A 25,102-nucleotide genomic window follows, 5' to 3' on the forward strand; every position below is an offset into this window, starting at 1 on the left:
ATCTCCTCTAAGCGCTGTAATACAGGAAGAACCTTGCGAATATTGGAGACTGCACTACGTCCCCCTATGAATCAAGTTTAGTCTGAGTGTATCAGTGAAGGCATTACCAACTTATCCGTTCTGCTATTCTTTTTTGTAAAAATTTTATAGTCTACATTCAGTAGTGATATTCGTCGGTAAGAAGCAGGTAGGGTTGGATCTCTACCTGATTTAGGTAGTACTTTTATAATCTCATCATTGAAAAAGGCAGATGGGGGGCTGCCGGCGAGAATGGAATTGTAAAGATTTGTTAAAGGGGTAGTTATTGAAGATTGGAGAATTTTGTAAAATTTTCTAGAGTAGCCATCAGGGCATGGGATTTACATGGCTTAAGGCCTTTTAATGATTGTAGTAACTTCCAATTCAGTTATAGGACGGGTTAAAGTTATTAGGTGGTCGTCTGATAGTTGCGGGATAACAATATTGTTCCAGAAAGCCTGTTTGTTTGCTGTGTTAACATGCCCCTGGGAATACAGTGTAGAGCAGTGATTCCCAACCACGGTCCTGAAGGCACACTAACAGTCCTGGTTTTAGTGATATCCATGCTTAAGCACAGATGGTTAAATCAAAATAACTGAGGTACTAATGAAGTCACCTGTGCCCAGCTATGACTAGCCTTAAAACCTGGACTGTTAGTGTGCCTTGAGGACTGTGGTTGGGAACCCCTGTTGTAGAGTAAAAAGTATGAAGTATATCTAAATTGGCCTGACCTTTATTTTAACTATTGCAATTTTTAACATCATTGCTGTTTCTTTCCTTTTGCAGTTTGTGATTTGTGCGTAAATTGCTGTGCCATGCCATGATTCATGGTGACACTGTCCAGTCATTTCAATTAAATATATTAAAGTTACAGTATTTAAAAGAAATTTAATTTTAAGAACATGATTTTTTTCACACCCTGCTTTTTGGGCATCTGTAACTTATTGGACACCGCTTGTATTATAAACAAAAATACCAATGCGCAGACAAAAAAGCAGCCAGTAGGGGTTTGTCAGACCCCAAAATATATGGATAATAAATAAAAAGGATACCAGCGCTATGTGATGTTGCTATATTAATAGGTAACCAATAAGTTATAAAGCTCAGAAACGGATGTAAAATTCACAATAGTCACATTTATTACATATATTAGCAATGATATAGGTAGTATTAAGAGCATGCAATTAAGCAAGTACAATAAAAAATATTAGCAATATAAAATCATTGCAATGAATCCGCTACTAGGGGGATCAAAAGTCCATGGTTATGGAATGGGCACTAGCTGTGTGGGCCATAAGAACAGTTCCAATTGATAAGGCACAGCAAATATTTACCAACTGGGTGAAAGGTGTATCTCAGTCCTATAGGCGAAAATCGCAGAGGAATTGACTGGATTGATATCCACTTGCAGCTGTATCTTGTGTAGAAGGTTGATAAAGGTTCTCAGGCAGCAATAGTATGTGTCCAATGATATCCAATAAAAGATGGTATATTGTAGATCACCCCAAAGATTGTAGCTGTAAAACTGGAGGCTTAACAAGTTTCGCTGGTTAATGGTGTCCAGCTTCTTCAGAAGAATATCCCAAATGAAATGCTCATGGTCCTTATATACCTCTTTCATTACAAGGACTATAAAACACCTGAGTGTCAATTAGAGACAATCAATATGTATATACATCCGTTTCATGCAACTTATTATCTAAATAGTAACCTTAGTTTGAAGGCAATCCCATTTTGTATGTATATACATATTGATTGTCTCTAATTGACACTCAGGTGTTTTATAGCCCTTGCAATGAAAGAGGTATATAAGGACCATGAGCATTTCATTTGGGATATTCTTCTGAAGAAGCTGGACACCATTAACTAGCGAAACGCGTTAAGCCTCCTGTTTTGCCGCTACAATCTTTGGGGTGATCTACAATATACCATCTTCTATTGGATATCATTGGACACATACTATTGCTGCCTGAGAACCTTTATCAACCTTCTCCACAAGATACAGCTGCAAGTGGATATCAATCCAGTCAATTCCTCTGCGATTTTCGCCTATAGGACTGAGATACACCTTTCACCCACTTGGTAAATATTTGCTGTGCCTTATCAATTGGAACTGTTCTTATGGCCCACACAGCTAGTGCCCATTCCATAACCATGGACTTTTGATCCCCCTAGTAGCGGATTCATTGTAATGATTTTATATTGCTAATATTTTTTATTGTACTTTCTTAATTGCATGCTCTTAATACTACCTATATCATTGCTAATATATGTAATGTGACTATTGTGACTTTTACATCCGTTTCTGAGCTTTATAACTTATTGGTTACCTATTAATATAGCAAGATCACATAGCGCTGGTATCCTTGTTTATTTATTAACCACTTGTATTATGCTTTGTATTCTCATTGTTACTACAGTGCTCTACGGAACGTTTTATCCCTCCTTGTGCAAAATTTTAAAGAGAAAAATAAATCGATACCTTTTTAATATGGAATAGCCCCATTCAAAAGTGTAGTAATTGGGCACCTAGACTAGGCCACATACTAAGTTTCATGAATTCGCAGCCGTTAAGGATTTGATGGTACGTAGATCAATTCAGTTGCCATATAGAGCTGTGGAATTATGGTGGCTCCTGAATAGATGGCTACCCAATTACTATGTCTTCACCCCAAAGCTTCCTTCTACAACTGTTCAGATGCACCTTACTGCTCCAACCTCCAGAGTTTACAGGGCTCAGAAAAGGAGATGATTGTAAGGTAACCATAAACCATAACCAGAAACTTTAGATTTTGGGAACTTATGTGGGGAAGGTTTATGAAGCTGACTAGGTTGTGACATGCAATGATGGAACATGGCTACATTGTGTACATTGTTGGAAACATAGGCCACCTTTATTGCCTCCATCAAAGTAACTTGACAACACAAATATATTCCTTTTTCTTCTACATTTTGTTTTACCTCAAAGATAGTAACAGCAAAGTATATGGAGTATAATACAAACTTGGAATATGTTCTGAGTGGTCTCTTTCAACTTCGCTTATGTCTGGAATTCAGGAACATGCGGTGAGGTCAATGGATGGGGAGGCACTGGCTAGTATCAGCCAGATTTACATAGTGAGGCATGCTTCCATTAGCTATTTTTCTCTGTGTTTTTATTGGCTGCTTCATGGCCCGTCCCCCAGCTCCAGGCAGTGTTTCAGCTATCAGAAGTATCTCTCGTCTCTCTCTGTATTTACAGGGAGTGCTGGAATTTTGGTGAGTTTTGCTTATAAAAAAACGATCAGAATAATACAAAGATGATATTTATAAGTTATAAATATCTTCTTTGTATTATTCTAATCATTTTTATGGTCAAACTATGCAGTCTGACTGGGAGTAGGACAGTGGAGAGACTGCCTACTCTGACTGCATGTCCCTGCAGTAATCAGCAACACATCTCTATATTTCTACAGTTTCAATGTAATTTAACCTTATACAGAATACGATCAGAGCCACCTTTAAGGTGTAACATGCAAAATTCAAGACACAATATTTAAAAATAAATACAATATTTAGCATGTATATAGAATCACAATATTTCCAAAACAATTTCAAATACAGTACTCATATTCTCTACATAAGGTTTCAGTAATTATTACAAGTTTTGGGCAGCACAGACGGTGTAATGGTAGCATTACTACCTCACAGCACTGAGGTCGTGGGTTCAATTCCCACCACGTCCCTAACTGTGTGGAGTTTGTATATTCTCCCTGTGTTTGCGTGGGTTTCCTCTGGGTTCTCCGGTTTCCTCCCACACTCAAAAAATATACTGGCAGGTTAATTGGCTCCAAACAAAAATTAACCTTAGTGTGTATGTGTGTGTACTTTTGGTAGGGAATATAGATTGTAAGCTCCACTGGGGCAGAGACTGAAGTGAATGGTCAAATATTCTCTGTAAAGCGCTGTGGAATATGTGTGCACTAGCATTTGCTCCCCACGTGCATCAATGAGCCTTGGACTCCCATGACGCTACTGCCGGTTCATTGGTTGTCGTTCCTTAGACCTCTTTTGGTAGGTACTAACTACTGCATACCAGGAATGCCCCACAAGACCGACTGGGTAAGTCGTCTACCAATCACAATTTGGACCTTGTCAAAGTCGTTTATACTTACGCATGTCCATTTTTTCTGCTTCAAACACATCAATTCCCACCCCTTGACAGGTAACATTGTAACGACTTAATGTTCTTCACTTCTCAGTGGTTTTGATGTTATGACTGATCGGTGTAGTTTAGCATTATGTTGTGTAGCTCAGTGGTTCCCAAACTCTGCGCCGCGGCACCCTGGGGTGCCTCGAGAAGCTTGCAGCAAGGCCTTAGGTTGGTGGTCCTGCATCAAATAAAATTATTTATGGGCAATATAAAGTAAATATGTGGACAAATAGAAGCTCTAGCCTGTCCACCACCACATAACTGAACCTAAGGATGAAAGTTAAGTGCAGTCTACTTCATTTTACTACCTATTTTTCAGAATTTCTAAATAACAAACGTTTGGCTTAGGGGGTGCCGTGGAAACAATGCTGTTACTCTAGGGCGCCGTTATTCAAAAAAGTTTGGGAACCTCTGTTGTAACTATTTAAATTTTTTTTTACTGTATTAAAGGAATACTTATACACACATTCTTCTGTCTCCTGCACTTGTTACTAAAGTCACGTAAAGTTATCTTTGTGCATCATAGAATAGATAAATGTGTGGCTGGCTGGACTTCAACCTGTACTTACAAATAACTATAGTGAACTGTAGTTAACTCTTATCTGTCAGCCAAATATCCACTTCAAATATAAACAGCCGTATGTAGGTAACGGTCATTTCCTGATTGTTGACTGGATTCTTTTTAATTGCAGAGCAAGCTAGTTCAAGCCAAAAAGGAAATTGAAAAGCATGCAATAAATGACAAACAGGTAAGGCTCTGAAAACACAGCTGTGTTGCTGTCTGGGGGTTCCATTCATTTAGGGCTCATACATACATTTTAGTTTCTGTACTTATTGACAATGTTTATAATAGGTGGAACAAACAAAAGTGAGTGATATTGTTCATGTAGTTTTGTCAAATGTCATCTGTACTGTAGATATCACAAATGGCATACTCTAACATGATATATTGTGCTATGGACATTGTACTGCTATAGCTGAATTGACATGGACTTATTTTAATATTAATGCTATGGGCTCATTTACAAGTTTTGGTTTTGCTAAATGTTCTTATACACTACCATTTTAAAGTGAGAATGTGGCAATTGAAAACCCCTTCTCTGGTATGTTTACTAAAGTGCGGGTTTTTAGAAGTGGAGATGTTGCCCATAACAACCAATCAGATTCTAGCTATTATCTTCTGTAAGGTGCTAGATAAATGTTAAGTAGAATCTAATTGGTTACTATTGGCAACATCTTAAATATACCCCTAAGTGTCTACTTATACAATTATCTATGTAATACAAGTAATGTTCTGTAGCTACTAAGGTATGGAACCATATAGTCTCTGCTAAAATGTGTGTAGACCTAGAGAAATCTTCAACTAACTAAATAAAGAAGCTGTACTTCACCAACAGTAAATGCCTAATGTTTGGTACACACTGGCCAACATATCTGCCGTTTATGTGAGCAACCGATATATCGTGTGTGCGTCAGCCAGTGTGTACAGACGATATGTCTGTGAACGATGTCGTTTAGACATATCGCATTGGCTGTGCAGCACAGCCGATGGCCGATATATATGCACACTTGCATTAGAGGCCACCGGGGTGAGGGGCCAAACATGACCCCCGCACTGTGGGACCCCTTGCCAGATGGCAGTGAAGGTTTAGTGTGTATGAACAACCATCATCTACAGATCTATCTGCAGATCAGTCGAACTGCAGATATATCTTTAAGGTGTGTACCCAGCTTTACATGTCTGTACTATCTTCTGATTATAAGCCTGAGCACTGCGCCAGTTTGCATAGCGTATTCTGCATGAAAGTGCTCTGCACATGCCCTTTTACAGACTTATGTGTTTCTGGCAGAGCCTGGAGAGACTGGAAGGTGCGTTCTAGCATAAGCCGAGTACAGTTAGGGCATGGTTGTGTAAGTTCTAGCACATGCAGACTGGCTACTAGACGCATATATGTATGATTATTTGTGGCTGGGGCTGGTCAGGGGCAGGTGCAAATGAACTGATGATTATGACAGTCACTAGCATTAGTAAATCATTGAATTTTGACTTGGGGCCTGGTAGCAATCGCAGCTGAGATTACGCATGCAATCGGCCGATTGTTGCGTTCTGCCCATGCGTATGCATAGCTGTGCGTGAAGACTCATCTGCGATCGGGATTGCGATTGCAGTGACTACACAGACCCATCGCAAAGTGATCGACAGGAAGTACTGTTTGGGAGTGGTCGGCAAAACGCAGGCGTGCTAGTGCGTTTGAACGCCGTTACAGGGGAGTGCATAAATTAGCCACTGTGATGCCATACGCAGCTTGGGCTTTCACTGCGTGCGATGAGGTTAGCAATTCCTGAGTAAGGTCAGACCTTGTGCAAGTGTGCGTGAGGCTGCGATGGGAGTCTGTTACAGATGGTTTCAGTCTTGCTAAGTATTACGGATGTGTGTAGGTAAAGGGGGCGTCCTTAGGCTGCGTATGGCATTGCGATTGCAATCATTAGCATATCTTCGCAGTGAGACTGCGTGCTTAATCGCTATTGTGATCGCAATAGCGATCCTTACTGAATCAGACTGTTGTAGCAAATGTATTACCGACACTAAGGCAGGTATTCAATTAGCACAAGCCCAATTTGGTGGTTTTTACACAGATTTTCCATGAGCTGAGAGGTAAATTCCGACTGCGGGGACTCGCGCGGAAGGAATCCTCGCTAATTGAATAGGTCCGGCGCAGCTAATTGAATATGCCCCTAAGTGTTATTTGTTTCCAAGCTTATAATATGCTTTTGTGTGCTTACTAGCAATTTTTCCTTTTGTACATAAGACAGAGTTGTTGTGTTTTTTTTTTTTTTTTAATGTCATTGATGCCTAATCGTCAATTCGTATTTTGAAAACAAATGGTTTAAAACATGAGTAATGCATGGGATGTATGCCTGGTCATAAACCAAGCACATGTCCTCCCTGTGGCTTCGTATAAAGGGCCTGATTCACTACCGATTGCAGCTGCGATTGCAATAGCAATTACACACGCAGTTCAACTGTGATAGTATGCTAACTCATTGCGATCACTATACCGCCGCAGCATAACTTAAGGACGCCCACTTTACCTTACACACATCCGGAATTTTTCACAAGACTTCGAAAACATTGGTACAATGGAGTACTATCGCAGCCTCACACACACTTTCACATGCTCAGATCTTACTCAGAAATTGCTAACTTCGGCGCACGCTATTAGGCCTCAGGCTGCATAGGGCATTGCAGTGGAAATTATTGCACGCCTCTGCAACGGTGTTCAAAAGCACTAGCACGCCTGCCTTTCCCAGACTACCCCCCCGTCACCACCCACAAATGGCACTTCCTGTCAATGGGTCTGCGCAGTCACTATCGCAGTGGCCGGTTCACGCACTGCGATGCATGCACGGTACGCAACAATTGGCCGATTGCGTGCGTATTAGCAACTGCGAGCCAAGCTGAATCAGACCCAGAGTTTGCAATGTGGGCTGAAGATACTGTATACTATTTTTAGCATTACTTTTTTTTTTCATTTGTGTGAATCGCTTCCTTTTTGTACCTAGCTGCAGCATCTTTTACCACATTTTTTATGTGGGAGTGAATGTGGGTGCACATGGATAGGAGCAGAAATCTTTTGATTTTGCTCTCTCTTACTCCAGTGTACCCAATACAAATGGGAAAAATGGCCATAGATCTAGCTTGGCACAGCAGAAACTTGAGACCACTTACCTGCGGTTTATTAACCTAGTGAGACTGAATATTTTATTCTCCTTTTTTCAATGCATTTTGTTTAGTGTCATTTTAAAAAACTATTTTTCTTTCCTCTTGCTAGGTGGTGTTGTGTATCTCTGTTGATATATCCAAAGATTATAGACAAGTCGAAAGTGTCATAAAACAGGTAAGAACTAAAGTTGTGTACTTCATTTACTAGTCACACTTCTAATTTGGTAATCAGCCTTTGTATAATCTGTACCACTTATCAATTACTTTAATGGTTTTCTAGTAATGAACATAGAATAGGAACGGGATGTAGTTTTAATCCTGTCTGTCTGGATGCCGTGCTCAGAATCCCGGCACCGGCATCCCGACGGTAAGAAGTGGAGTTAGGGTTAGGCACTAGGGGTGCAGTTTCGGCAGAAGCCAAGTAACCTACAAGTAGGTTTTTGCACTGTGTGATAAAAGCAAAGTATTTAGAGGAAATCTTTTATGGACACTAACAGGACACACAAGGCCTTATGTAGTAGCCTGCGAGATGCAGGCACGTGCACAATAACAGCAAGTTAGCTCATAATTTTAAAAAGGCAATTATTTAAAGGCAATACCAAGTTGCTTGTGGCAGGAATAGTGCCCACCTGCATCGGGATACAATCGGGAAACCGGCTGACGTGATCCTGACAGCCGGCTTCCCGACTGCTTTATCCCGGCGTGGGTTAAATGACAGGCATCTATATCTAGACTACTGTCATCTTCCCGACGCAGGGCGACAGGCGCCCAGCATCCCGATCGAAGGAATGCCGGGCACCGCGAGCGGACAGCCGCGCGCGGGGGTGGTTGGGGGTGGGGGGAGAGAGTTAGGTTTAGCACACCCGGGGGGGACTTAGGGTTAGGCACCCCCACGGGAGGGTTAGGCTAGGGGGAGGGAGGGTTAGGCACTCCCCCAGGGGACTTAGGTTTAGGCAGTGGGGAAGGGGGGTTTAGGGTTAGGCACTTACAGGGGGGATTAGGGTTAGGCACCCATAGGGAGGGTTAGGTTAGTGATTACTTACCTGAGGATGATCGGGATTTCCAGCGCTGTCGAGCTGCCGCTGCCGGGATCTGTTCAGCTGTCGGGCTGCCGCTGCCGGGAATTTCATACCAGTTCCCCTGCATCACACAGGCCCGCAGACTCCACTCAGATAGGGCCGTGTTTGGAATAGAACCCATGGTCCCAATGTTATGTGGAGGTAATGCTAACCGTTGTGCCTTTCAAATGACTAGGCCATGTGGCATAGGTCCCTCTTTAATTTAATGGCTGTGTTCTCATTATTGTTTGTTACAATTAACAAAACCACTTCCTACTATCATATGTAGGTTTCAGGTCAATCTGCATTGTAAGTCAATTCCATTTTTATTTCTCCTTCATCCACTAGGGGACACTGGAGTTCAAGACAGTGGGGTATAGACGGTGGTAGAGTAGAGCCTGGCACTTTAAATAATTTAATAGTGTGACTGGCTCCTCCCCCTCTATGCCCCATCAGCCCCAGCTTTTAGAATGTGCCCGAGAGAGCCGGTCACATAGGGCTGAGCTCCAGCCCACACTTATTATTTTTATTTTCCCTTTATTTTATAGCTTTCACAAAGCATTGAGGACAGGCTGACAGAGAACTGTGTCTGTCAGCCTGCTACATGGAGGCATCAGGAGACCCGCCACCACTAATAAAGAGTGCGTGTCCGGGTCCCAGGCACCCTGGCAGTAGCTCAGGGAGGGACACGCCACAGCTTAATATAGAAGCTGTGTTCGTGCTTCCATATACCTAGCCGCAGCGCTGATGCCAGCAGTGGTAAGTATAATCTCTTCCCCTGACTAGCGGGGGACTAGATCTGCGGCCCCTCCGCCCCCACTACCAACCTGGACCTTATTTTAGAAGGTCCCCGGTTCTATGCCCGGCATAGAAAATTTTCTTTATGCCAGAGTTAACAAGGGGGGCGGAGCCACTGCGCATAAAGTCGCGCGTCCCAGTCAAAATCTCCCTCATGAGAAGGACTGTAATAGCATCCCTGCACTCTCCGTGCAGGGACACCGCTATCCTGCATCTGCGACAGCACGGTTCCTTGCTGCGGCTGTCATTTACAGTGAGCCAACTCTCTCTGCAATAGATGCGGTCTGTTGTTGCAAACCCCCCGCGCCTGCCGCACTACCTTCTCCCCGAACTAGAGAGACAATTCCCGGTCAGTATACCGAAGTGAGCGGGGGCGGAGCTTATTAGGGCGCGTCACGCATTCTAGCGGCGCCATCTGTAGGCGGGCTCTCCCTCTTCTGTGCGCTTCACTGTAAATCATAGCGCTGCTGCTATATAGCGATCTCCGGTTCCAGTGGAGAGCTCCTAAGCAGCGGCGTTCTCAAGGAGGCGCCGGCTTCAGGTTAGGCGGGCTGCCGAAGTTGGGCTCGCTGTAAGGAGGCATGGGGTGCGGCCCTTGTTGCGGCAACTTACAGAGCAGCCAAATGTAAGGACCCTAAGAGTCAACAGCTTGAGCCGGGGGGGGGTCCGTTCTCGGCGATGTAGGGGTGGGGCTTAGTTTGTTGCTGCGCCCGGAAGTGCGCCGTTTAATTCTACACAGTCTCCCCTTGGGCTGCGCACTTCATGAGATCTCCCAGTAAGGAGAGTTTTATATCCAGCTTCCTCTTAAGGGCAGCATCGGGTACAGTATATTACCTGCATAAACGCAGTTTAGTGCAGGGCGAATGCAGTGTGGACTGTGCCTGCTAGAGCAGCGAGAGGTCTGAGCCCCTGGAGTGACTGCACCGCGGGAAGTTCAGTTATAGAGAGAGCAGTCCACCTTCATGTGGTTGCGCATACTAGGAATAACTCCGCTTAGAATACGCTGTGCTGTGTAAGAAACTGTTACTACACCACCCTTAATAGGCCTGGTCAGTACGTACTTACAGGAATATCTGGGCGGCTGCAGAATCTAGATAGAACCTAGTTTGGTAAATGCCGAGATAGATAATGCTGATGCATACTGCGCGCAATGTAGCAGTCTTCCTGCTTACTGAGTTACGCAGCGACAAGGTCCATATAGAACTTGACTCATCTCGGTAGTTCCTATATGGTGGTCAGATTCCACAATGATCTTGTAGAGGGGAGAGCACCGCAAAACAGTCGGCCCCACACCTATCCTAACTGCTGCCCTACGTCATTGTGATGTTACTGTGTAGAGGATAGTTATGTCTATTTTAAAATTATCTATCAACATGGCTGCACTGTTTGATTAAGTATTAATCAGTACTCATATTGAAGAGCAGCACCTCTACATATCATGGGACCCGCCGCCACTATTATAGAGTGAGTGTCCGGGCCCCTGACACTAGCTCAGGGAGGAACATGCCGCAGCCTAATACAGAGCCTGTGTCCATGTCACTTGCCCTCCGCATGATCTGCCGATTGATCTATGTCTGTGTCAGATGGGCCTGTATACATCAAGTATACTGCAGTAATTTTCATTGCACTAAGGTCGTCTCCTTGATTCCCACTTTAAAAAAGCGGGTTCAACTGGAGCTCAAATGGCTCACTCGAAAAGGTGAGTACTCCAGTGACAGAAGGGTCCCAGGATCGAAACCAATCTGGGACATCACGCTGTTAAAATATCCATCCCATACGCCGTAGCAGATTGACGGCCACACGCGTCACATGAGCAGTCTCCCTGCGTGGAGGTAAGCCACATGTATATAGGTAAACCCTACTTTAGAACATATACATATGTCTGGAGTGAATTTGTCCTGGGCTCAACCAAGGTCTTTGCTCAGTTCCTTCCTTGGCTGTTACTGTTGCTCATGTTAAATATGTGTGGGTATGTGGACCCTACGGCCACACGACCCTGAACACGCCCGATCTCGTCTGATCTTGGAAGCTAAGCAGGGTCAGGCCTGGTTAGCACTTGGTATATGTATATGTATGTATGTATCGCTTCTTATCCTTACCTTGTCTCATACCTACATATTTTAAAAGAAGCATCCTGCGATTGGAGTCTGGACTCTCCTGATGCGGTTGTTTGGTACAATAACTCCGCTGTACATGGGTGCGTGTGTATGCGTAGGTATATGTATGTATATGCTGTGTGTGTGTATGTGTGTATATATATATATATATATATATATATATATATATATATGTATAATGTGGTGGGAATTGTGAGGGTGTGTCTATACTTCCACAATCATTGGGTTTACCTATAAATCCATGGATGGGAAGCCGCCTGGGATTACCAGAAACTGTAGGCGATATCCATATATGATGTCCACACATGTATATAATGGAGCAAACTTGTGGGACTCTAAGAATGCATCAGATATGCTGTATATATGTATGTATGCTAATCTCCTGGTGCAGGAGTCTGACAGGTAAGCTTCCTTGGTTGGTACGAACTCTTCCTTTCAAAGAGATTGCCTTCTCATGCAACTATGTTTGTCCGGGTGTGCGTGTATATATGTATAATATATATTCACATTCCTTGTATGAATATTTCCTAATAATGGGAAAACCTGTTTTAACCCTAACTGGGGGTATCACTATAGCCTAATGCACACTATGTCTATGTACAAGTACCTTCTCAGTATAGGTTCCAGTACTCAATATTATCTCAATAAAATGAGGCTATGTGTCCCTAGGTTCACTTCCTATCAGTACATAGAGAATCCAGGCTCTATTCCATCCTCAGGACCTAATTGTTTAAATGACAACAGACTGCAGTTACTGCTCCTGTGCCTGAAGGCCTACGGCCACCCTCCGAAAAGGCAGGGTCAGGCCTGGCTTGATTAGGTTGGTGAGTATCAGGTAAATCCTTGGCCCTGGGGTTCACCTTTGAATCCCTCTCGTTGTGAACACTATAACTTTCAAGGGTCACTGGTGGGGATCCATCATCAAATATTTTATATTCTGTGTGTATCTTGACCTGTTGAAGGTCTTACTTAAATCCGCCTGTTAACTGATACACACTTCACCATTATAAGTGATAATGTACTGATACACTAGCAGACTGTATTTGGAGTATATGTATAAACTCTAGATGTACTCATCCCTACTGTTACATGCTCAGGTATAGAGTCCTGTTGTACAACCTTCTTGTCTCCTAACAATTTGCTAGTTTTCTACAGTATTTTCCCAGACAACATCGCCAGACTGAAGTCCATGCTGTAGAGCATTGGTTCTTAGCCCACTGAACTACTCTCTATACCTGACGTGACGGGTTGCTGTGAGATGGAAAAGGTTAGTGACCTTCTACATCTCGTCTAGAGGGCTTCTGGTTGCTCACAGGTAAGTGGTACCTCACTAATGCCTCGGAAGATGCTCCTATTTCATGCATGCAAAAGAAATGGTAGTTGCTCAGATCAGCTTAATTGCATAACACAGGTGCTTGTAAAGGGCGGGGTTTACTCTGAACACAATAAAAAAAGGAGATTTGCCCCCCAGCACACTGCAGCAAAAACAATACTTAAATCCTACATGATAATAGCGATTCAGAGGTATTAGTTACATACATTTGCAAATATATGAATAAGCGCCAGGCCAATCGTCAAGGCTCCTCTATACTGGCGTCCCTAGCATTAAGGGGTTCACGTCCAAGAAGCAAGGCACCCCAAAAAAATTCCAACCAAGGACCATCCCCAGGGCATCACACGAAAAGGGAAAAAGGTGATAGTGAAGTATAAAGAAAAGATGTGTAAGTATAAATCAATAAGTGTTAATGAAATGAGAAAGAATTAAAATGACATAAATAATATACAAACAAATAGAAAAGTGATAAAAGTATTCTATGTGAATTAAGTGGTGATGCCATGAGAAAGGCCCGGTCAGAACCCCCCCGGGGGCCCCACTCCCAAACGCTCACCCCAAAATAATTATTGCTACATAATAGTAGCACCCACTCTGGGTCATATAATTACATTTGAGGTACTGCATGATAACAGTACATATTTTTGTCTGTGTTCAGATTAAACCCCGCCCTTTACAAGCACCTGTGTTATGCAATTAAGCTGATCTGAGCAACTACCATTTCTTTTGCAAGTTTGGAGAGGCATGAAGGCAGACAGCATTAGGAGGATGTGCTGATGCTTATAGTGCCATGTGGAGTTTTTTGGGGGGACCTCCAAGGTAAGTTTGCTCTCAGCTTTTATATGTACTGTTATCATGCAGTACCTCAAATGTAATTATATGACCCAGAGTGGGTGCTACTATTATGTAGCAATAATTATTTTGGGGTGAGCGTTTGGGAGTGGGGCCCCCGGGGGGGTTCTGACCGGGCCTTTCTTATGGCATCACCACTTAATTCACATAGAATACTTTTATCACTTTTCTATTTGTTTGTATATTATTTATGTCATTTTAATTCTTTCTCATTTCATTAACACTTATTGATTTATACTTACACATCTTTTCTTTATACTTCACTATCACCTTTTTCCCTTTTCGTGTGATGCCCTGGGGATGGTCCTTGGTTGGAATTTTTTTGGGGTGCCTTGCTTCTCGGACGTGAACCCCTTAATGCTAGGGACGCCAGTATAGAGGAGCCTTGACGATTGGCCTGGCGCTTATTCATATATTTGCAAATGTATGTAACTAATACCTCTGAATCGCTATTATCATGTAGGATTTAAGTATTGTTTTTGCTGCAGTGTGCTGGGGGGCAAATCTCCTTTTTTTTCTGTGTCCTATTTCATGCAACCTGACATTACAAGTCTCCCTTCCGCACCCTAGCTGCCGTCCTAGCAGCCATCCGCTCTCGTAATCAGTTGGCTGTACTACACTTTAGAGCTTTCCTGGCGTGTAGGTGCATAGTTCCAACATTGAGAGTGCTTGCTTCTGCATCACATATACTAAAAATTGAAACGCAAGGATGACACGCAAATTCGTGAAGCATTCCATATTTTATTATCACTTCTGCTAGACTCTGTTGGGGTGATAAAGGACTGTAGCGCATCTATGGGCTACGGCACATCTTTACATTAAAGTGTGACAGTCATTATGTTCTGCGCAGGGAGCCTGATTCCTGTTCAGTATCTGTGGATATTTTCATCACACTGACAGGTTCCTGATGTGTACCTTTATGGTTGTCCTAGTGCTCTAGCCTTGTTGTACGGGATGCTTCCCTATATTGGTAGCTCTCCTTGGGTGGCTGTTGCATCCGAGATCTTTAACTGCCAGGGTATCCGGGTTGTTTTCATACTATGTTCGGACCAGCAGTTTGTACTGACTACGCACTTCCATCATGATGGACGTGTCTGTTGTTTGGGGTTGTTGCTATGATTTTCTTTTCAGGCCGGCGCAGGGTGTGTGCCGTAAAGTCCCCGCCTGGGGCGCCCAATACACGAGTTTGAGACCCGCCCCAAGCGGTAGTGACACACTGCCAGTAGTCTGCTATGGGGAATTATAGCTGCAGGGTTTCAGTTGCTGTTTGATCCCTCTGTTTCAGAGTGGTTGTACTGCGGTCTGACCCTCTGAAAGGAATTGTGGTTTCAATTCTTTCACAGCCGCCTCTGCATCATACCCAGCGGGATCTCTATTGTTGAGAACTTCTGTGGTTTAACCCTTCCGCTGGTTGTCAACCTTGTAGTAGTTTGGCCTCGGCGATTGTTCGGTCTTGACTTTTGCCTCATTGTATTCTCCTTATTTGGAGTCTGTGGACAGGATCAGCTCTGTATCTGTAGATTGGTATTATATACATATATCTATATGAATTCTGTCCAGCAGTGCTGGGTTGCTGCTGTCTGCGAATTATACAGCTTCCTATGTTCGACTCTGGTTTGGCCTGGGTCTGTTTTCAGCTGAGCTTACATTAGCCGTTATTACGTTCAAATTACGCAGTAAGTTGTGGAATTCTTTCGCTGTTTAGCAGGGAGTTCTGATTGTCTCCTCTGCTCTGCGACACTTGATCCTCAGCTCTTGCCTTTCCATTGGGCCTACAGTTCTTGGCGCTCCTGGTTTTCGGGTTTGCCAAAGGGTCGGCGAGTTCTCCGCGCTTCCCACCCGGGAGGTTGGCTTTGGGACGTCCCCACTGTCTTGAACTCCAGTGTCCCCTAGTGGATGAAGGAGAAATCAGGATTTTGGTACTTACCGATAAATCCCTTTCTCCGATTCCACAGGGGACACTGGACGCCCGCCCAGCGCTGCATACCTGCTGTGTTGTTTGGTTCGTTATATGGTTGTGTGACTGCATGTGTTCCCTGCAGTGAGTTCCTCTGTTTTCCTTCAGTCGGTATTGTTACGTTCTGTGGTCCTCTCCTTCTTCTCATTTTCCTATTATCCTCCGTCTCCTCTCGGGCTCAGGCCCTGATTCAGACCCACTCGCGAGCGGCTGTCCACTCGCAAGTGGGTCGATGGTCTGCACTGCACATGCGCACGACGGAGGGAGCTCCGTCGTGCGCATGCGCGAGACGCGACGAGCAAAGGACTTTCCTTCGCTCGTAGTGTCTGATCAAAGGGGGCGTGCTGTCGATGTTGATTGACAGCACGCCCCCTTTGGTGGGCGTGCCGGGGGCGTGCCTCCCAGACGGAGGCTACCGTCAGAAGCCGCCCCACTGACATCTGATAGAGCCAAAATCACTCCTGGCCTTGCGGTTGAGAAACTCAACCGCAGGCTTCTGCTCGCAGTGGCGATGGTCAAGACCATCGCGACCATCATCCTGCACGCTCGTATATGCTGTGGGTGGTGACCCACAGCTCTACGAGCGTCCAGGAGGACGCTCCATATTTATGGAGGTGGGCCCTGATTCAGAGCGAGCGCTCTGGTCAGAGCGTCCGGCTCTGAATCAGGGCCTCAGTTCTTAAACTGGGGCTGATGGGGCATAGAGGGGGAGGAGCCAGTCACACTATTAAATTATTTAAAGTGCCAGGCTCTACTCTACCACCGTCTATACCCCACTGTCTTGAACTCCAGTGTCCCCTGTGGAATCGGAGAAAGGGATTTATCGGTAAGTACCAAAATCCTGATTTTGGCCTCCAACAGCAAAAGTGTATTTATAGGAGATATCAATACATTGCAGGATGCCTCTAACATACAGAATAGCACCAATATATTAAAAACATGTAAAGTTTTCAGTATTATATGATTGCATGTGTACACATCATCTACTAAATGCTGGCTTTAATTACAAATATCATTGTCCTGTTGACTAACTGGTTCTGGCTTAATAGGTTCACCACATTTATCTGTACAAACATTGTATTAAATTGAATATGAAAAAAAATAAAATAAAATTATTGTGCTTTCCTCTTAGAACATATGTACTCTATAGGTTTGTATAGGGTTTGTGTTTTTTTTTTTTTTAAATTTGTTGTTTTAAAGTATGAAAAAGTTCCAGTAGAATCTGAATAGTTTTAAACCACCATTGTTCTAATATAGTAGAGAAAATAAAAGCAAATGTCTGGTTGCTATAAGTTCAGAGACCTTTTTTTGCAGTAATCTGTACAGCGATCTTGATAAATGTTCTATAATTTGCCAGTAAAGTAGCAATGTGATTGTTCTGTAATTTATGCATGATTAGGATATTTTTTCTATTTTCAAGGTACATCTAGATTTCATGTCCTACAGTTTGATGTTTTTGTATGACCTTTGAAATGATACAATCCTCAGTTATATAAATTAAAGCATTTATCCTAATAATGCCATCTATTCCTTGTCTCTCATGTTTGAAATTGTTTATGAATGTAATAATTATGTCTTTGTGTCTCAGTAATCTGATTCTCATTGTGTGCCAAATCCTATTGCTGATTATAAAGCTAGAGCTATCTCTTGTGGATGCAGGTCATTCACAGTGATGAGCGATGAAGGCTTCTTCTTATTATTATTAAGCTGGCATTTAAACCCAAATATACTCATTTTCTAGCTAATTACTGTAACATCCAATTCTTGCAAAGGCACCCTGTATTTTGGCAAGATTGCAACGCATAGCTGTGATGAATATTGTGTTTTATGATCTTGTTATTGGAATTTGTGTATTATAACCTATCTGCATTGTTGCAGAAACATGGAATTATATTATATTTTATTTTAGGCCCAGGAAAAGCTTGGCCCAGTTGACATGTTGGTGAATTGTGCTGGATTGGCGGTTCCAGGAAAATTTGAAGATATAGAAATTGATCAGTTTGCAGTAAGTTTATTAGTTTCTTGAAATTTGTTTTCAGATGTTTTTTTCCCATAAATATTCAGCAAGTCTTTCTCTACAGATGTCCTCATTATGCTACAGATATTTTTTATATAACATTCATGTAAAGTGTTTTATATCCTTGTTGCCAGACTGCATTTTAATATTTTGTTCTATGTCCGTTATTTTACATGTGGTGGACAAAGTAAAAAAAACTATTGACTTTAACAAAAAAAAAGTCCCAAAAACTTGTAAGGGCAATATTGTTGTATGTTTATAGCAGGCTGGCACCCGCCTCTTAGAATGACATTAGGAGAAGGATGACCACAAAGATGATCTTCATTCGCCACAATGCGTTACAAAATCTCTACAGCAGTTCCTCATTCCCTCCAGAATACAATTGTCCCATACACTCCCTTACAATTACTGCAAAAACATCACCACTTCATACTAATATACTCTCCCTCACACCCTTTTAAGTTTACCTTTATGTATCAAATAACCACTTTTCACTCCCACGTCCTTCTCCTGTGATGCTAACCATGATTGGAATTGCCGATCACACCCGCTTTCCCCAGCCTTAAAATCTTTAAACGCTTGCTGAAAACACAAATCTTTATTAGAGCTTAACCCACTCCCATTTTTACAGTACCCACTGGTACATCCTCACAAATGTCCCAATCTTGTCTGGTTTCAGCTGTTCTCATTTTTTATTAGACTGTAAACTCATGAGCAAAACTAGTATTTCCTTTTGTTCTTGTCATTGCATGTTTTGATCACCTTGTATATCCGTTTTATACGTGACCTCTTTTTCCCTCTGTTTAGTGCTTCAGCGCACTATGGTGCTTTGCAAGACAACAACAATGATTAATTGTACTGAAATCTAGTAATTTCACAGCCACTGGACTCGGACCGTTTGGTCTTAATGTTTTTTAAACCAAGTCGGAATACATATCTGGCTATGTGTGTAGAGGTGTTATCTGCAAAAATGGTCTCTCTTGCTGTAAACCAGGTTTATGCCATTGGATGCACTTGGTCAATTAAAATAGAATTGGTCACTGGCTTTAATTCTACCATACATGGTAATTAAAGGACCTAAGTAATAAGATAATAACTGCATACAGGTCCTCGTCCATGTTTAACTGACAGTACTAGGTATTCGGGAGTATAGTCTTCTTTGGGCATGCTTCAAACTTGCTTGATGCTAGGGAAAATGTAAAGTACTGTTCATCTGACAAGTCATTACTGGTTATCTGTTTCTGGTGGTCACTATACACGATTTTTAAAAAAAATTTTTTAGCCTTCTGGTTTAGCAACGGCAACTTTGACATAGATTTTGGTGGAAAAGATACCTGCAACTACCTGAGATGTAGTTTACCATTATGTAACACTTCCTTTCAATGTCTGCCAATCTCTATTTTTTTTTTTAGTACAAATTTTGCTAGTAGAAACATTTTTTCATGAATGCTGTCATGAGGATTTCTCTGGATTATGAAATAATCTTGAAATAATTTGTTAATCCTGGGATTTCAGGTTTACCAGGATTAGATCCCGGGATTAATTTCAGGATATATATTACGAAAGTAAGATAGATATCCACCTCCTAGTTCCACACATTCTGATTATTGGCCTTTTTAAAGCGGTACATGGAGACTGTTCAATCCAACGGATAGATCTTATACATTTCACAGATCATTTTCAAGGGTAGGCTACTTTCTGGTAACAGATATTTTAATTTCAGAGGTGCTGAAGGTGGGCTATGGAGATATAGTCCTATCATATCATACCTTGGTTTCTGTCATTATCAGTCCCCAGTGCAGGTCTGTGAGATTCAAGTCTTTTCTCTATAATTCTGAGCACTCTGTCTCACATTAAACATGCCTGGATGGACTTGCTTGATAATAATAATAATACTGGAAGGACCCAGTCTTGTTTTGGGAAACCTCTAAGTCTCTAGGGGAGAGATTAAATTGTTTTAGACGCCTCCTGCTGGGTGCCCTAACGGCGGTTTGGGTGCCCAAACCACGTTTTGGACACCCTAACCATTTCTTTAGACGAGTTTAGGTGCTGTGCACAGTTAAACCTGGTGCCTGTAGCTGTGATAAATACAAATGGGTGCCCGAACGTAGAAACCATTGAATTACTCCATTGGGCACCTATTTGTATAGACACCCAGCAGGTGGCATCTAAATCAATTGAATTGCAGCCTTGGGGTGATACAATTTTTTATGTAGCCCACATACGCTGTGAGCATGATAACAATACCGCTTCCTGTTATTATTGTTCAATGCAATGTAATAGTCTTAAAATTCATTTGCTTCTGACCGCTTGGCGACCTCTATTTTCCACTATCAACAAGCCAAACAAAAGTTTTTTTGTTTTACTATTATCCCAAGCACAATCCAAATTGGACTACACTAAAAATAATTAATAAAGATGGGAACCAAAACAAGAAAACTTCTGATGACCATTGCAAAGATCAAAGATGTCCAGATGTAAGAACCATGTTGTGGCTATCAAGGCATGCTCTTCCTCAACTCCTCTTACTTCCACCATGAGAACTATACACAGCGGGATGTAGTCAGAAAGCCGTCGGTCAAAATACAGACAGCCAAAATCCCGACGCACGGCATACCTAACGTAGGTAAGCTGGGCGTCGGGAGCTCATGGCTGTTGGGGTGGGTGTTAGGTTTAGGGACTCCCGGGGGGACTTAGGGCTAGGGACCCCCTCCGGGAGGGTTATGGTTAGGCTAGGGGAAGGGAGGGGTTAGGATCAGGTAACACCAGGGGGGAGGTTAGGGTTAGGCATCCCCCGGGAGGGATAGGATTTGTGTGCGGGGAGGGGGGGATTAGGTTTAGGCACCCCTGAGGGGAGGTTAGGGTTAGGCACTAGGGGGGGAGCTTAGGATTAGGCACCCCTAAGGAAGGGTTACGGGGGGAGTGGGGAGGGTTAGGCTAGTTACTAACCTCAGTCGGGATCTTCATCCACCGGGCCGAGGTCCAGCGGTCATGCATACCGATTCCTACACAGCAACTGACCTGAATTCCTCTCTTTTTAATACAATTGTTGACTCTGACCCCCCCCCCCCCCCAAACTTAAACAATTGCAACAAAACTCTACTGATTCTGATATAACTGAGGTAATCGTAAGCGCTGTTTCTGACTTACACCTTCATAAATCCCCTGGCCTAAAGGCCTCATGTGAGAATACTATAAACTTCTTAAGATAGAATTGATCCCACTGTTACTTGATTTGTTTCTTAAAATTAATAAACAACAACCCCATTACCCGACGTTTAATCAGGCCCACACAATTCTACTCCTTAAACCCAACAAGGACCACCAACAACATTCTTATCGCATAATTACCATCTCAAATTGTGGATTTTAAATCTTGGAAAAGATTATGGCAAATTGCTTGCAAACCATTCTTCCAATGCTACTGACGAACCATCAGTTTGGGTACATGGCAGTCACTCGGTCAGGGGCATTCGTACAGCTATAGCAACAGTGGCTGCTTCTTCTGTGACTCCTAGTTCTTCTAACATGTTACTGAGTGTAGATTCTTTTGACACTGCATTGGCCATTCTTATTCATAGTATTAATGGTTAGGGACTTTGGACCAGGCTTTTCAACTCTTATTAAAATTTTTATACTACCCTTTCTACTTCATTTTCTACTTCATTGCTTATTAACGGCTCTTGTGGCTGCTAGTTCAAAATGACATGTGGTATCAGACAGGGCTGTCCTCTTTCCCCCTTTCTGTGCAGTCTCTTCTTACATCACATGTTAAGAGTTTTACAGAAGTGGCTGAACTCCAGGGCATCTAAATAGGGACAGAATTGATCAAAATCTAAGTGTTTGCTGCTGATCTTTTATTTTATATCTCTGGCCCTGCTACTTACCTAGACCCCCTTATGGAGAAAATAGCAGAATAACAACTGGTCTCCGGCTTCCAGGTCAATTTTGACAATTCCAGGTTTGCAAACACTCCACTGAAGTGGACATCTTGGTCTCTAACTTACTTAGACACACAGTTACCTAAAAACCTGGCTAATCTTTACAGTTATAATATTACTATTATATCCATGCCATGCGTAGGTATTTGGAGGGTTGGGTTGTCTTTGTCTCTCCTATTTGGGAAGCGCTAACATTTTTAAGATAGTCGAATTCCCTAAGCTCTTATATCCCTTACAAATCTGATACTCCACTTTTCAACAACTTCTTTCGCTCATTTATCTGGCGGAAATAGTGTCCCCATATTAGTTTAATTCAATTACAGAAACCTGTCACTAATGGGGATATTAAGCTTCCAAATGTAATTGCCTATAGTTTTGCGGCACAACTTGGCGCTCTGATAGCAGTGTGTATATGCCCACTTCTCTGGAGGTAAACTTTTTGCCACATTTGTCCTTACTGGGTTTTTTTACACATTCATGTGACTCTGTCTTGACAAATCCTGGTTCATATTACGATGCCAAAATGTCGGCTCCTCCTCAGTGACAGGAGCCAGGTGCTGCAGTGTGACATTCTCCTGCAGTGCTCGGCTCCTGTCACAGAGGAGGAGCTGACAGTGCAGGCACTATTTCTTTCTTTTATTCTATGTGCGACTGAGGCTGTATCTGCATGCAAAATGCTACATTACAGTGTAAGCGGTTGTGACACTGTAATGTCGCATGGAGCTCGTGCGTTGTGTAATGTGACTTGTAGTGCACGGAGGACAGATGTATGTGGACACGTATTTAGAAACCTCGACAAATAAGTGATCTCATTCCTCATAGAAGTCATTATCAGCCTCTCTGGGTACACTGGGCCTGATTCAGAGCCGGACGCTCTGACAGAGTGCTCGCTCTGAATCAGGGCCGGTCTATTTTTTTATTTTTTTAGAACTGCCTCCTGGCCGCTCGCATAGCTGTGGGTAGCGAGCGGCCAGGAAGATGGTCGCGATGGTCAAGACCATCGCGACCATCAGGCTTGCGACGAGACCCTTGTAGTAGGGTCTCGTTGCCGCAAGCCCCAGAGAGATTTCGGCTCTAACAGAGGCGCCAAATGGAGGCGTTCACATGGGAACACCTCCGTTTGGCCAGCCACTACCCCGGCCCGCCCACCAAAGGGGGCGTGCTGTCACTCAACATCTACCCCTTTGGTACGAGACCCGGAGCGACGGATTGCCCGTCGCTATCCGGGTCTCGCTCATGCCGTCGTGCGCATGCGCTCTGGGACACCATCGATCCGGTTGCGAGCGCTCAGCGCTTGCGACCGGGTCTGAATCGGGCCCTCAGATTGCCCAAAGTTAGTGATATTAGGTAACAAAAATGTGTAATATGCAGAAAAGAGAGTTCTATCGAAACCCCACCATCCTTCACAGAAAGGGTAGTTGGCAAGTGGAATAGCCTCCCATCAGAGGTGGTAGAGGCTAAGACAGTAGAGCAATTTAAACATGCATAGGATAGACATAAGGATATCCTTCAGAATAAGTAAGGATCAATAAGGGTTGAGGTAATAATATGTTTAAAAATGGGGCAGACTAGATGGGCCAAGTGGTTCTTATCTGCCGTCTATATCTGAGAACAAATATGGAACTGTTTTCATTCCACACTATCAACTCTCTGATAGGTGATGTTCTCACCATGTTCTGCCTCACGCAGCTTTTCATTTGGTTAGAGGTATATTTCTGTATGGTGCCACAGACTCTACTGTACTTTGTTTTTGCCTTTCTTATGAAAGGCACTATGTATTGACCCACTATGTATTTTCTAGACTTTATTTATATTTTTTGAGCAACTCCAAAGAAGAAAAATAGTAAAATAGCCTAAATCTATCCTTTGGAAGTTGAAGTTAGTTTACTAGACTTCTGTAATACAAATTACAATATCCTAAACTATTTTCAAAAATCATTTTACTCTGCTGAAAGTACAACCTAAGAAAAAAGCAGGGTGTCCTCACTGAATCCGCTTCGGATTGTGGGCCTGATTCAAAGGTGGATGCAGTGCCAATGTTTGCACAGTTGTGCGATGTTTTTTGTACTGCGCATGCGTGTCGTCACTACACATGCTAATGCGACTGCGTTAGCACCCACTTCTGAATCCGGCCCTTTATCACTAACCTATTCGGCTTCAGAAAAAGCACATTGAAGCTCTACACTAGTGGGCGGAATAGACCATAGGTACTGGTACCAGTTCCTCCTCACTTGAACAGTGCCATTTCTTTGTTTTTATTGTCGCCACTATTCCAGCAAATTGAGCTGCTAGTTGTGTCGGTTTCATTGCTTTTTCAATTTCAAGTTGAAACATTTGCTTTAATGTACAGCAAGTCTGTGTCTGGGGCTCATTGTGTTTTTTTTTCCTGCTGTTGTTCTTCCTCCTGAATCTCTAATACTGTTTTCTCAGGTTCATTTGTGCACAATGTTATCCTCAACATTTTTTTTTATTTGTTTCCTTATTATTATTTGACTAGCTAAAGATGGGTGCACATTGTACCAAATAGCCCTATGCACTTATCCTAGCGCACAATAAGCGATCTAAGTAGCACAATTGAGGACAGTACACCATCTAGGGTAAAAGGGCAAAAGACAGGTCTGATGTGGGTGACTGCGTCATAGATCGGTATTCTTAATCTGAGATTTCATATCAATTACTTTGCTACAAAATACATGGCCTAAGTACAGTACCTAGGGCCTGATTCAGAGATGTACGCTAATGCGACCGCAACTGCTTCTCCATACGCAAAACAGTTGCAAAAATATGCTAATGTTAGCAAAGATCACCCGAGCATAAAGACGCCCACTACTGGCTTCTCACCTGTGTACAACTACGCATACCTACTTCGGTACCATCGAAGTACATCGGCAGCCATTTTTACCTCGCGGAAGGTCTGACCACACGCAGGCCAGGGAGCTCTTCTGCCACGCAGAGCTGTGTATGCAATTATAGTGGCTAATTTATGAACGCCCACGTAACTGCGTTCAAATGGCCAGGCACGCCTGCATTTCGCAAACCACCCCCTGTCTCCACCCCCAAACGGTCACTTCCTGTCAATCAATCTACAGTGGGCT

The 25,102-nt window shown here is 43.0% G+C and overlaps 1 protein-coding gene across 2 annotated transcripts in view; it reads left to right on the forward strand.

Moving 5' to 3' along the window:
* Positions 1-25,102, forward strand: part of KDSR (3-ketodihydrosphingosine reductase) — a 71,783-nt gene that overhangs the window by 17,033 nt on the left and 29,648 nt on the right. For both annotated transcript variants that reach the window (XM_088471736.1, XM_088471735.1), the window contains exons 4-6: positions 4,903-4,959; positions 8,044-8,109; positions 17,959-18,054. In XM_088471736.1, the coding sequence (XP_088327862.1) occupies positions 4,903-4,959; positions 8,044-8,109; positions 17,959-18,054 (219 nt within the window). The remainder of the gene's footprint in view (positions 1-4,902; positions 4,960-8,043; positions 8,110-17,958; positions 18,055-25,102) is intronic.

This window comes from Taudactylus pleione, unplaced genomic scaffold (assembly GCF_031769625.1).
Source record: "Taudactylus pleione unplaced genomic scaffold, aTauple2 ptg000116l, whole genome shotgun sequence".
NCBI classification, from domain to species: domain Eukaryota; kingdom Metazoa; phylum Chordata; class Amphibia; order Anura; family Myobatrachidae; genus Taudactylus; species Taudactylus pleione.